At 44.3% G+C, this 14265-nt stretch overlaps 1 protein-coding gene across 3 annotated transcripts in view; it reads left to right on the top strand.

The window, feature by feature from the left end:
* GALNT14 (polypeptide N-acetylgalactosaminyltransferase 14) overlaps positions 1-13602 on the top strand; it is a 253564-nt gene extending 239962 nt beyond the window's left edge. For all 3 annotated transcript variants that reach the window (XM_066618675.1, XM_066618673.1, XM_066618674.1), the window contains 4 exons: positions 1757-1840; positions 2412-2556; positions 9480-9599; positions 11546-13602. In XM_066618675.1, coding sequence (XP_066474772.1) covers positions 1757-1840; positions 2412-2556; positions 9480-9599; positions 11546-11704 — 508 coding nt within the window. In that variant the 3' untranslated portion in view covers positions 11705-13602. The remainder of the gene's footprint in view (positions 1-1756; positions 1841-2411; positions 2557-9479; positions 9600-11545) is intronic.
* Positions 13603-14265: the final 663 nt, after the last annotated feature.

Here is a 14265-nt window from a genome sequence, read left to right as displayed (position 1 = left end):
CCATGATGCAGCAGCAGCAGCAGCAGCAGCAGCAGCAAAGGAAGGCTGGCCTTGCTTTGTGCAAGGCCTTTTATAGGCCTTGACAGTGCTTTTTTTGTTAAAAAAAAAAAAAAGGTGCAGGAACTCACAACTTGTTAATCTTTTATTTATTATTTTATTTATTTTTATTTCTATTAGAAAAAAAAGCCCTGCATATATACATACGTGTACATATATATGTATACACACACACAAACATACACACACATATATATACACACATACATGAACATACAAACATACACCTCCAAACACATACAAACAACCCAAACAGCCCCCCAGACGTCCACCAGCCCCACCCCAAAGGAGACGGCTCACGCCCTGCTCGTCTCCCGGGGCGGCTGGCGCTGAGGGCGGGGCTGCCACTACCCCTTGCAGGTAGACTGCTGCTGCCCAAGGAGGCTCCATTCTGTCCTCGGCGGCCAGGCGCTTCCCCTCAGCAGGACGCAGTGCGCCTGCCCCGGTCTGAGGCAGCCCACAAGCCGCCGCCCTTCTCACCGTCATACCGCTGCTCCTTCGCGGCCCTGAGGCGAGACCTGGGCCTGGAGGCCGCCATGGTCCTCTCCGGGAGCACTTAGCAACTGACGGGCGCCACCAATTGGTTCCCTGGTTGCCATGGGCGGGGCTCCCAGCCCGGTCCGGCTGCCCGACCGCAGAGGTAGGAAGTCGGCTAAACTCACCCCTCCTCTCTGGTCATGGCCTGATCAAGAGCTTTCACGGTGACATTCGGGGTAGATCGAGACTGATCCTGGCTGGCAGGTGGCAAAAGCCTGGAGAAGGTTGTTGTCCTTGGCACTGCTCCTGCTCGTCCCCGTGGCTGCTAGCTTATTTATTGATACACACACATATGTATGTATGTGTATATTTGTGTGTGTATATGTATGTTGGTGGAGCCTCCTTGGGCAGCAGCAGTCTACCTGTGGGGGACTGCATAAAAAAGGTGCCGGAACACCGTTCTGGTGCGTTCCATTAGAAAAAAAGCCCTGGGCCCTGAGCTATTGCAAATCCTTCATTCATTCATATAAGTTCCACCTCTATTCATTTATGTAAATTTATTCAAATTTGAATAAATTATTCAAATTTATTTCAAATTTGAAATGTAAATTAATTTTTTTTCCCCAGCCCCCAACACAGTGTCAGAGAGATGATGTGGCCCTCCTGCCAAAAAGTTTGGACACCCTTGCTCAGGATAGTAGTTGCAGAGGTCCAATAGTGGGAGAGGTATATGCCAGAGATATCTGGTTGGCTTCTGTTTGAAACAGGATGCTAGATTGGATGAACTTCGGCCTGATGCTGCTGGGCTCTTCTTGTGTTCTTTTTATTGATCTGCCTTGTGTCTTTATATGAATCCTTTTTAAGGAAAACATAGAAAAGTGGGTTTTTATCACACTTGTAACTTTCAAAGAAGGCACACAGTAGGAATGCCATAAACATGTATTAATAGCAGACAGGTCATTCAGACACTAGATCTCAAGTGTAGCTGCAGTGGGAGTAAATTGTCCAATTATTTGTTGACCTTTGTCTATCTACTTCACAGTGATGCGTCCAAAGACACACACTGAGTCAAAGGCAGAAAAAAAGGACATGTAATTCATAATTACCAGTACCATTTTCTACTGCCTAGATTTATTGTCAGATCTGCTCTTTGTAACTGTGATCTGTATCAAGTTGAACCAATATGCACTGTTGTATTATATTTTGCACTTCTTTTCTACAGCATCAAGAGCAGAGTGGAACTGAGAAAAGCCTTGAAATGTCACACCTTCAAGTGGTATCTTGAAACCGTCTACCCAGAACTTAGGTGCTTGCAATTTTTTTTATAGCATATGCTCCGTACCATGCAAGTAGAACTGCATAAACATCCCTTTTTAGGAGCAGTTTAAATAACCTGGTTTTTCCTAAGGTGGTTGAATTACTGAGAGGTGGCTTTTCCCCTTAAATATCCACCTGGAAATATAGTAGTAAAGTCATAAGTCACCACATTTTGGATAGTTCATTTGGATAGTTCTCACATTAAGCATTATGACAATTTCACCTTGCTGTTCCTCCAAGGACCTCAGGATAGTATGCATGGTTCCCTACCCTGGGTGGCACTGGGGCCAGGTTCGCAATTACTCTTATAGTTTTGATAGGGACACTGCAGATATCTATGTTATTGTGTTTCTCTTCACAACAGTCCTGTAAGGTAGGTTAAACTGAGTGACAAGTGGTTCAAAATCAGCAGTAAGTGTCATAACAAAAGAGTCTTCCCAGTAAGTTTGACAGGCTGTCCACTATCTCACAAAGGCAGTCCTGCTCTGTACATGATTATTGTGAATAGTTGCTTGTGCTGGGGAAAACTGGATAACTTCATCTTGGGTTTTTCTTGTTAGAATTCCTGAGGAATCGCTCTACCAGTCTGGGATGATACGGCAGCGACAGAGATGCCTAGAGACCCAAAAATCCAAAGGACAGGACTTCCCAGCTGTGATCTTAAACCCTTGCATCACTAGCAAAGGTGCAGCAGCAGTGGCACAGGTAACTTCTATAAAGCCTAACAAGCTGGAACAAACTTGAATGTCATTATTAATTTGACAGTTAAAGTATGCAGTGTCCTTGTCCCATTTATCCTTGCCACACTACTGTTGGGCAAGCCTATCTTCTTCTTTGTGGCCTATATGCAGTCGCATGTAGTGCTGTGCTTGTGCAGAGCTTACCTTGGAAGTGTCCAGAACTTTGTTCTGAATTTTCCCTTTGCCCCAGCAGCGTCAGTGGGTCAACTCAGATTTGCACCAGCTCTATAGCTAGTGCAAGTCCACATTGATCCATGTTAGTGCATCAGGCCCAGGAAGAGGGATATGATATGGTCCCCAGTAGTGCCACCAATCCTACCCCCCTCCCAGACTTGGTTCACCCTCCCTTGTCATCACCTCCCCTACCCTATTGCACCCCCTAAACACCCACCCCGTTCTGCCCTCTTGCACCAGATTCACCAGCTCCTGCAGGCGTTACTCTGGCCACAGGTGCTGGTGAAAGTGCACAATCACAAAGTGCTTTATGGTACTTTTACAACTGCTTGCAATGGCAGAACAGCACTCCACCAGCACACAAGTAGGATAGGATTGGGCCATTACTGCTTATTCATTATGCAGTATTTATCCAAAGTATTTATGAAGTATTTATCCAAACATACAACCAAAAACATTTGCAATATTTGTTTGGGGAACACAATATCACAGATATCCACAATGTCCCTGTATCAAAACTATAAGAGCAACTGTGAACTGGACCCCGGTGCCACAAAATGCTGCCCCCCTCCAGCCTGAAAAAAGTCACTTCTGGTGTTTGCTGAAAACTGGAAGTGCCATTTTTTGGGCATTCCAAAGGTCTCAGAAGGCCTTTTGGGGACTAGGGAGGCTGCAGGCATTGAAAGGCTTGAAAAGCTCTCTATAGCCTTGAAAATGGGCCCAGTAAAAAAGAAAGAAAGAAAAATGGCAGCAGGAGAATGGTTGCACCACCGTGTCCCGTCTCCCCCACAAGATAGTGCCCTGGGAATTTGCCCTCCCTGAACCCCCCAGGAATGCCAGTGTATAAGAGACCAGTCCTACCACTAAACAACTCTCATGCTGTGTGCATACCAAGCACCCCTTTAGCTATGCTGAACTGAACTCCAGCCCCCATCTGTACTCAGGATGCAAACTATGAAGACGCACGTCTCTTCTTGAAGGATCAGAGGAAGAAAATGAGAACTATAATTTCCTCTCATCTTTCAGACCTATTTACTCTTTTCTCTAGTTCAAAAAAAATGTACTGAATTGCTGTGATATATATTCATCGTCTATTAAAGTAGAAGTTGCTTAATGAGGTTGACCTCATTTCCCCCTTCCCCCGCCCAATCACTAAAGGGAAGAATATGCAGTGTCAATCAGAGAGTATTCTCTGAACCTGATTAACAATTAGGTACCACTTATAATAAAAAAGGTGTTCTCTCCCACCACATACTGAAATTATCATTTTAAAGTGACAATACTGAAATTTCAGTTGCACTAACTGCCTCAAATATTCAGCACATAACTCTTATCGCCTCTTGCCTGTGTTTTCAAGGCTTAACATCTTGCATATCTATCAGTTCAGAATGTGAATGATTTTTTTTAATGTAACCGTGCGAGGACCATATACTGCTTTTGCCTTTTGGCAAAAAAAAAAAAGTAGAAAAAACTTGCTTTCAATAAATCCAAGTTTAGCATTCCAATAAACCCAAGTATTAGCATTACCTGGGTTACACAAATATTCATTTCAGAGATATTGACAGCCCAATCCTGAGCTGGATGTGGCATGCGGAGCTGCAGCGGCATGCGGGGCTGCAGTAGCACCGAAAATGGCTACTGCCACATCCAACATGCTCCAGGCAGCCGCCAGTGGCTCCACAGGAGCCTTTCCCCTTTTGTCCCCTTCCCCCGGATAAACCAAGTAACCCCACAATGGGGCTACTCGATTCTACGGTGACCCAAAGGTTGGTGTAGAATCAAAAGACTCCATGTCAGGTGGCCAGCCCGACATGAGGTTCTGGATCCAGTGGAGCAAAGCTCCTCACTGGTCCCACCTCCCTCCTGCCCTGCTCCCTCCCCCTGGAACACCTCCTCCCCACCCTCTCCTTGCCCTCCCTCCACCTCCCACCTCCCCAGAATGCCTCCTTCCTGTCTCCCCCCATACCTCCAGCTACCTCTTTGCTGCTCAGTGGTCCATGCGACCGCTGAGCAGTGGGGCTTTGGCGCTAACCTGGCGCTAGGTGCTAGGGCCTGCAAACATGCCTTAGATATGTTTGCGACAGTGCGCACTGGCGATGCGCCGGTGCGCTGAGTTTGGGATTGGGCTCCTAGTCATCATCATCATCATCATCATCATCATCACTTGTTAGCCTCAATCCATTTTTTTCACATTAAAGGATTTACTTATTTATTTGGGGTTTTTAAAATAGCTTTTTTTAGGGGCTAAAGGCTCTGTGCTAATAAATATATGTTTTAAGCACATAAGCAAATACATTAATAGAAGAGATGGGAACATACTAAATATTAAAAACCCCACTTTTTTCTATCATTCACTTCTCTCACTTTTGTGCCAGCCCATTGGAAGGTCTTCACAATGCTTCTTATTAAAGACACGTAGGTCTGGCTTTAATGAGTCTTAAGGGGAAGGAAGGTCCATAGCTACCCAGTGTACTTCTCTGTTTGTTCCCGAAACTTGCTGTACCGATAGCTTGACCATACTTGATGGTTGCTGCTATTGGAAAGGAGTCAAAGAAGCCTGGGGAAATGACTGTATGTGCTATAGCAGCACTGTGTCCTTGCTCCCTCCCATTGGGACACCATCAACCTGCATTGCAATCATACCATGACATGACAGTGGTTCTGATCATGGAGATTCAGGTTCACGATGTCTCCTGAAGTGTAGTAAAGTCACAGAATAATTTAAAGCTGTATTGATCACCTCCTTGAAGCAGCTTTCTGTACTACTAATTTAGTATGCTGTTTAGGAAACGCAGTAGTATGATGGAACATAGAATTTCTCATGACACATGTGTTCTTTCCATCATGGGGATGGTTTGGCCAATGAACAGCCTGCAGTTTAATTGCTTCGACAGGTTGGGGACACACACACACACACACACACACACAGTCAAGCTATATATGGGTACCGCCTTCAGGGAGAAAGTCGGAATATAAATCAAATAAATAAATAAAATAAAAAATATGGGTTAATAATGGTAATGGTGTATGGCCCAATTCTGTATACTCCCATATTTTTGTCTGTGTTCCTTTGCAAAGCACCTTGGATACTGTTGGTAAACATCTTTTCAAGACTCAGAATCAATCCTCCAATTCCTTGAATGTGTGTGTGCGTGTGTGTGTGTGTGTGTGTGTGTGTGTGTCATGCCCAGTCCCTTCAGAGCTGCTCTAGGCCAGGTTTTTTGCTTATTTCATCTAAGGAGAGGTGCTGGAGAGGTAGCACCCTTTGGAGCCTATCCAGTGCTGTCCTCTTAGCAGCCATCGTAAGTAGTCCACAACTGCCCTCCTTCCTCTGGTCTGAGCATGCTGTCCCTGAAATACTGCTCTACCTCAGAAGCATGGCATTATTTGGTCTTGTTTATGTCTCATTTGCTAAAGGAATTGATTGATTTAGCACTTCACTGGAGAAGTGCATCTGAGGGTAAATAATTGATCGTAATTTTGCCCTGGTTTTGTCTAATGAAGATGTCACTGTTTGGCTGGTGCATTGGCTTTCTGTTAGAGCAGAGCATCAGTTGATATTAAACTTTGCAGTAACCTTCTTGGAATAGATTTCTGACTCTGGGATTCATTTAATAAACCCATTAATCATTAGCAGTTCCAAGAAACCTGACAAGCTTTGGAAAAGAAATCAGAAGCCTCTTAGACCTGGATACACTTGAGCACTTTGTCAACACTAGCAGCAGCAGCTACCCTGAAATGACTCTGCTCAGGGAGAAATTGTCATTCCTTTGCGAGAAAAGAGAAGCAGTCAGCAAGGTTTCAATCCCTCATTTTTTTTCCCTTTTGCACCCCACTGTCTGCCTCTCAAAATATCTTGTCACTGGGTGAATCATCAGCATCCCAGTTAGTTAATGCATTATTTTTGCTCTGATGCTGTGAAAAAATGCAGCCAGATGCTCTGAAATGAATGCCTTCATCCCAGAGGATTCTTAGACTTGTGTCCAAGCTCCACAGTTGGGACAACCAGCTTGTTTTGAATGTGAATCTACAGAACGGACTCACCCTGGAAGATTGCAGTGGGGATTACCTCTGTCTCAGCTGCGGGCCTTTGCCCAATACCACATTACTTGTGAAATCCACCTCTTCAGGCCACATTGCCCCACCTTCACTATAAAAACCAGTTCTGGGGTTTTCAATCTCTTTTATCTTGCAAGCAATATGGTTGTGCTAGGATGTGACTATGCTAATGAAGAGGCAGAATTATGCACATGGGGACTGACTCTGGCTCAAGTAGATGAACTGCAATATGAATCATAGTTGTTGGGAGGGGGTGCTTAGCCTGCCTCTTGCTGCATTCACGAGGGTCATCTGACTGCCCGTCACCTTCCCTTCATGTAAGTGAATGACTACTGTTTAGTCCTGTGATGAAAAGTAAAATGTCGCATTTGGGAATTGTTGTGAGAGATGCTAAATCTGCCCATGAATCCCTGCCAGTGGGTGACCCAGTTTCTCTTTACAGTTTCCTGCAGGCTGAATGCATATATTTTGAGTTCCCGCCTATGTCAATGGTTCAGACCCTAGTATACTTTGTTGAAAGTATCTAATCCCCACCGCAAAACCTCCTTGCTGATGCATCTTCAGCAAGGCAAAGATTCTTGTCTCTTAATCCGCCAAACGCAAGGAGGGGCACTGAGAAACCTGTGTGTGTAGTGGAAGGATTTGCTTCGCTACAAGTACAGTTGCACCTTGTCAGAAGACAAAGCCAGGTCTTTGTGAAAAGGGTTGAGATTCTGTCTGTGGTGTGAAAGGTCATAGAGAATATAGAGAGGGTGAGGGGCACTTTGGTGGTCCATGACTCACTTCGTATGCTAACTGTTTTCCATTGGAAACCCAGCAGCATTAACGCTGCCGGAGGCTTGGGACTCTTTTTCAAGACTTTAACATCATCCAAGGTGACACCTGTCACTGCTCCTCAGCATCATCATGAATTCAAGAAATAATTTAAAGTCTCATCTTTGGCTGACTTTCGTACAGCTGTCTTCGGCTGGTGATGTGCCCCTCCCCTCGCCTGCCATTTAATCAGATGAAAACCAGATGGCGGCCCCAAATAAAAATATGGAAATTTACAGAACATGAATGGCATTTGCTAAGAGGGTGGGGGGAGCAGCTTCCTCCATCCTGACCTTGTGTCACCCCTCCCTGGTTTCCTCCACTGTCATCTTGACAGGTTATTTATTACTATAATTTATTCTCTGCATTTTTTAATTTATATTCTACTTTTAAGATTGTAAAATTGCACTCAAAGTGGCTTATATAAAATTAAGGAAATGCAAAAAAATGCAAGTACAAAGCTAAAAGAAGTCAAAGAAACCAGCCACCATTGTAAAACTTCACCAACCTACAGGGCAACACCGTTGTGACAAACAGCTACAGTTTATAAAGGCTAATTAAAAGCCTACTAAAATAATGCCATTCTCACAGTGCCACTAAAAGCACTGATACAACAACATTCCCATGAGGATGCCAGAACTGATATTCAAGATGTCAAGTTAGAGAATTTCTAACAAATACGTGTTTACTTATTTGTTTGGTGAATGTATAGCCTTCTTTTCAACCATAATTCTCAAAGTGAGTTACAATTAAAAAATAAAATGTCAATAAAATTACAGCAGCAACAGTAATATATTAAAAAAACAAAAAACCACCAAACAATCAGCAGCAGAATAACATTATAGCCATAAAGGTCTTACTTGGTATGCTGCTAACAGTTCATTCAAAAGCCAGGCAGCCCAATCCTACTTAACTCCATGCGCAGCGATGCAGCTGGGTCATCATGGCATGCATTGAATCCCGCAAGAGAGTTTGGCTTCTGGAGGCTCCTTGGGGTAAGGGAACATTGGTGTATGGTCCCTTTCTCCTCAGGGTTAGGGAACACTTGTTCCCTTGCCCCAGAGTTAGCCTGATCTGGCCCACTGGGTTTACTTAGATCGGCACCAACTCTATAGCTGGCACATGTCCTTATGGATCCAGGATGGAGGATCAAGGCCAGGAAGGGGGACAGGAGAACAGTGTGCACTGCTGCTGCCTTCCCAGCCCCGATCCACACTCCTTCCTGCCCCCTTTGCCACCCCATTCCTCCATCTCCACGCCCCATTCTGCTCCCTCCTGCCTCCCCCACCTATTGAGCTGACTCAGAGTCTACATAACTTAATTCCATTTCTATGTCACCGTTCTGCCAAAATACTCAAGATGACTTATGTTTTATGATACAGTAATGGCTTTCAGTCTAAGAAATGTTATATGAAGGGGAGAAGGAATGGGAAGGGAAGAATAAAATTCAAGTACCAACTCTTTCATTTAAATAATAACAATGATGACTAGGTGAAATGGCCATTATAGGAAGCATTTCTGGAAGAAGGGATGCCAAATTGCTATTGGTCCCAGTCAAACAGAAGAAAAGGTCTTCTGTATCTCACCTTTCCCTGATGCCCAGGTCATTGATGGAGGTAGTCCTGGAAGGGAAGAGCCAAAGGTCTCAACTCACAGACCTCAATATTTCACTGTCAGTAATTGAACTATTTTTAGAGAAACAATATTTATAGTGCAATTCTGTGCATGACTACTCAGAACAAGTAAGTCCTATTATATTCAGTGGGACTTTCTCCCATTGATGTGTGTATAGGATTGCAGCCTTATCTTATCTTGATTCCTATCCTTATTCCTTTGTTTCAGGAATGGACTTATACTTACAACCAGCAAGTCCGTCACCAGAAGCTGTGTTTGTCCATACATACACTCTTTCCAGGTTCGCAGGTGGTACTTTTACCTTGCAAAGAAGGTGATGGCAAGCAGGTGAGGTCATTCTTTCTCGTAACAGATTTGATGGCTGAAAACTCTTTTATCTTCCAGTGTAGTATACATTTTGATGTGACATTTTTTCCACCACTTCCCACCAAAGTGTTGCAAACGTATAAAGGAAACTTGGCCAGCAAGTTTTCTGCAGATTTGAGGCGAAGGTGTATGTGAAAGGAACCATACAGTTGTTGACATGACATCAGGACACTGTCAGGGACTAGTTGCTTGAGACAGGCCAGCTAAAGCTATCAGGAGTTTGAGAATTAATCAGACAAGGAGACCAATTCTGGGGGCCAAATACCCATGCTCATTGCGCATCCTAGTCATAGCTCATGTAGACATCCGGAGACATGAACTAGACAGGCAAAATGAAATCAGAACTGTTAAAGCAGGATCAGTTATGAATGAATGAATGAATGAATGAATGAATGAATGAATGAATGAATGGCAACCACATTGCATACTTGCTTCCTGTTTCCTTGTGCTTACTGGACTGGGTCTTAGAGTTGGAGTCAGGCAGTCAGGAATGAGAAGGGTTTGTCATTTGCCAGTAAAGCACTGAAATTCTAACTTAAACCCACAGGTAATTTAGAACACAGGTTGAATGACCCTTTGGGGTTGGGAAAGTGGGATCAAACCTCCCAGGCCCATTAAAAAAAAATTGCAGCACAATCCTATGTATGTATATGCAAAATTAAGATATGTTGAGTTCAGTGAGTCTTAATTCCAGGAAGTGTGTGTACACTTGCAGTCTTAGCTTCACATATTAGAACATTAACAGGGGCTCTCATTCTACCTTTGCTTGTTACTTTCACCTTAGTCTCCATGCATATGGCAGTAGGTTAGGAGGCACACAGGTGGTGCTCACAATGGAGGAACAGGCAGTGGCTAGACTTCCCACTCACCAGCTGCCTTTCTAATTGAGCACTCAAAAGAGGTCTGGCAGCACCAGGAATTACAGGGACTTACCCCTGTCTTTGACTAGATGTCTCCCTCTGTTTTGGTCTTAATATTTATAGATTTAAACTATCTAGCTGCAGGAAGGTAGGCCTACCTTCCTACAAGGTTTGTATCTACAAGGTACATACAAGGTACATACATTTGCAAGATATGTACCTATGAGGGTATCCTAAGAGCAAGCTCTGAGGTTCAACTTGTAAAAGCAGATTAACAGGATCCTACAAAGCTGGTTGAAGCTGTACTTTTGCACTGCGTCACTGAAACTGGTGCATACTTCCGTGCTACCAGCACTTATATGCATGTCAGAGATTACTCCCTTTGGCCACAGTTTGACTTGTAAGGCCAGTTAACAAGACATTCCTTTCATGATTCACTGCAAGCCACATATCCAGAATCTTCTATAATTAATCAGAACAGCTGATCCTCACTCCTCAGTCTCTCTGAGGATCACTAGGAGGATCACAATGAACAGGATTTTTCTTATGAAATGGTTGCTGTTTTCACTCACGTGAAAACATGTGGAGCGAGCATTATGAATAGAGAGTTGATAAACTTTGCTCTGAATTTCCTTGTGCAGGCCTTATGTTTTCCAAACTAGCATCCTGCTCATTCTGCTAAGACATTCTGGTAGCATCCTAGGTATCTCTGCCTTCATGATCATGAGAGAACAGCTAATTTAATAATCTAATTGAACTGTGCTTAGCTAATTAATAAACTGCTAGTGTTACTACCAATACCAAGTAGGATTGAGTGCTGTCAGCACAATCCGATGCTGTCAGTGCATGACTGCATTCCTGAAGGCTCTGGATTTCAGGTCCACTTGTTCTTCTGCTATAAAACTATCTCCAGTTCACCCAGCCATACATACACATAACATCTGGGTAAACCGAAAGAAGACAGTGTAGTTAACTAAAGTAGCTCCAAAGAGAAGGCATTTAAGTACATGCTTGATCTGTTTGCATTTCTTCTTTCTCTCTCAAAAGCGATGGAATAAAGTCGGTTCTCACATTGAGCACATGGCCACACGTTACTGCTTGGACACAGAAATGGTAGGCGACACCAATGAGAACATGCGAGAAGTTGTCATTAATCCTTGCGAGAGCACAGCCATGAGCCAGCGGTGGGAGATGGTGATGTCCTGACCACGTCCGGCAGTACACTATCAAACTCAACTAGGAGGAGCTTTGTCCAGAATAGCCAAGTCTCTTCTCCAAGCTTGGGGTGGGGTGGGGCTTGCCTTATAGTGGGGCGAAAGCCAAAGAGGAAGAACATAGAGCTGTGCCTAGGTTGAAGAAAGCACACAAGTGCTGGCTCTGAGAGCCATCGCGGTAATCATGTCCCATGAGGCCATGCATCCATACAGTGAAGAGCCACACAACTGAGTTTGGAAATACCTTTCAATAATACCCCTCATCTGTAGCTGAAGCAGAAGATACTCCTCTCATTTGTGAGAAGGGACCCTGCTGAAAATCAGTACATGTGATATTTATTGTCCCTATTGCCAAGGTGATGGGACTGCCTTGAAAAAGAAGTGGGGGAGCAATTTCTGGTGGGTGAAGGGTGGGGAAGGGAGAAATGAAAAGTTCTGGGTGCACAGAAATGCATACTTTGGGAATGAGCAGAAAAAACCCAACCAATCTTGCACTTTTGATTGATGTAACTGAGCACGTCTCCAGAAGAAGAGCTGGAGCTAAGCTATATTGCACATTATAATTTATATGTAATCCATGAAGTTGTGTACTAGATACTGTCTATGACTGAAGGGAGAGAGTGAAAAAAAAATGAGCGTGTGTGAGAGAGAAAAAGACACTGTGCTATTATCTGGTCAAAATCTGATAAGTGTGTATGAGAGAAGGAAATTTTTATACCATGCTGACTGCTGCACAAGGCTTCTTCCAGGATTTGGGAGACTCTAATCAAGAAACCATTAGTGTTCCCCATAACTGGCAATTGATGGGAAGGGAGAGAGTGTGCTCCACTTTGCACAGGGTCCCAGATCTATGATGCTCCTTCTATATTCATCAGGAAGCAAAGTAGAATGGCTTGTTTCAAATAAGACCAAGCTACATTACGTCCATTGAACAAGAAGTGGGATGGATTTAGGCTGCCGGGACAGATGCGGCATGGTGTCCCAGCCTGCTCAGAGCACTGACCCTTCAGCAGGAACGTGCAGAAGTCTCTGGGAGAACTTAACTTCTGACTTCACACAGGAACCCATGAATTGAAAGGCAGCAAGAGGGATAGAAAGAGACTTACACTACCTCTGATCTTCCCCAGTTGCCCTGTGTAAAGTGAAAAGGGCAGCACTTTCTCCTTGATGGTTGCCTTGGCAAGTGGCCCAACTTGCCAACTTATAACACTGGCTGTACTGTTGTCTTGTTGAAGTCCCCAGCCAACAACTACATCACTTAGACTGGACACTTGAGAAATATATGTCTGGTACCAGAAGATTGTTTTTTAGAAACTTGAAAGTGGCGAGATAGAGTTGTGGGTTCATTGTAGAGATCACTATAGGTCTCGGAAGAAGGGGGAAGAAAACAGCTCTGGTAGCATTTCCAAGCACTAGAAAGCACTGCAAAATGTTTGCACAGACACAATAGAGGGCTTTAAAAAATGTGCCAGTTCCATGTAAACAATAAATTCTGAAATTATTTGGTCTGGAGTATGTGAGCATCATTCCAGGCCTGTATTGGAATTACAAATCAGTCTGACATGGACTATCTGGAAAAAAAACAGTCCAGGTATAAATTACACTTTGGTAAATAGGCTCATTACTGCAGGCAATGACGAGTGTTTTATCCTAACATCTTCTGAATAATTGAGTTCATTGTGGCAAGAATGTGTGGCAAGAAGCTGAGTCAAGAAGATTGTTTGTGAGGGCTGATAATACTGTTCCTTTCCTGTGTGGAGGGAAGGTCTCAGATGAACCTAAACTCACCTGCCGATCCTCTGCCACTGTAACATTATCTCTCACTGTTTAAAAATTTGGAAGAGGGGAAATTTTCACATGCATCATAAAAGTAATATTTTGCTATTTGAAGGCCCCTGTCTTCTGTTTTGTTTTTCAGTTTTCTTGTGCAGCTATTTGAAATGCTTTTAATTGCTTCAGAGCGTAATCCTGAAAATAAAATAGGCAGCGTAAGTCCCTTGCACCAGCCCAGGAGTGTCACAAACATGCAGTAAGGTGTCAGCTGGGCTGGCGCAAGGACACATGCCTGCCCATGGAGGCTGCATTCCGCCTCTGCACTGCCCCAACACCAGTTGGCAACCTTCAGTCTCGAAAGAGTATGGTATCGCGCTCTGAATGGTGGTTCTGGAACAGCGTCTAGTGTGGCTGAAAAGGCCGATTCGGGAGTGACAATCCCTTCCACACCGGGAGCAAGTGCAGTCGTCCCTGGTCTGTCTCCCTGGCTATGGGCCTTCCTTCTTTGCCTCTTTGCCTCAGTCTGTTGGCCAAGTGTCTCTTCAAACTGGGAAAGGCCATGCTGCACAGCCTGCCCCCAAGCGGGCCACTCGGAGACCAGGGTTTCCCACCTGTTGAGGTCCACTCCTAAGGCCTTCAGATCCCTCTTGCAGATGTCCTTGTATCGCAGCTGTGGTCTACCTGTAGGGCGCTTTCCTTGCCCGAGTTCTCCATAGAGGAGATCCTTTGGGATCCGGCCATCATCCATTCTCACGACATGACCAAGCCAACGCAGGCGTC

This window comes from Tiliqua scincoides, chromosome 1 (assembly GCF_035046505.1).
Source record: "Tiliqua scincoides isolate rTilSci1 chromosome 1, rTilSci1.hap2, whole genome shotgun sequence".
In the NCBI taxonomy this organism is placed as follows: Eukaryota; Metazoa; Chordata; class Lepidosauria; order Squamata; family Scincidae; genus Tiliqua; species Tiliqua scincoides.
Note: the sequence above shows the minus strand (reverse complement) of the source record. Positions and strands in the feature narration are given on the sequence as shown.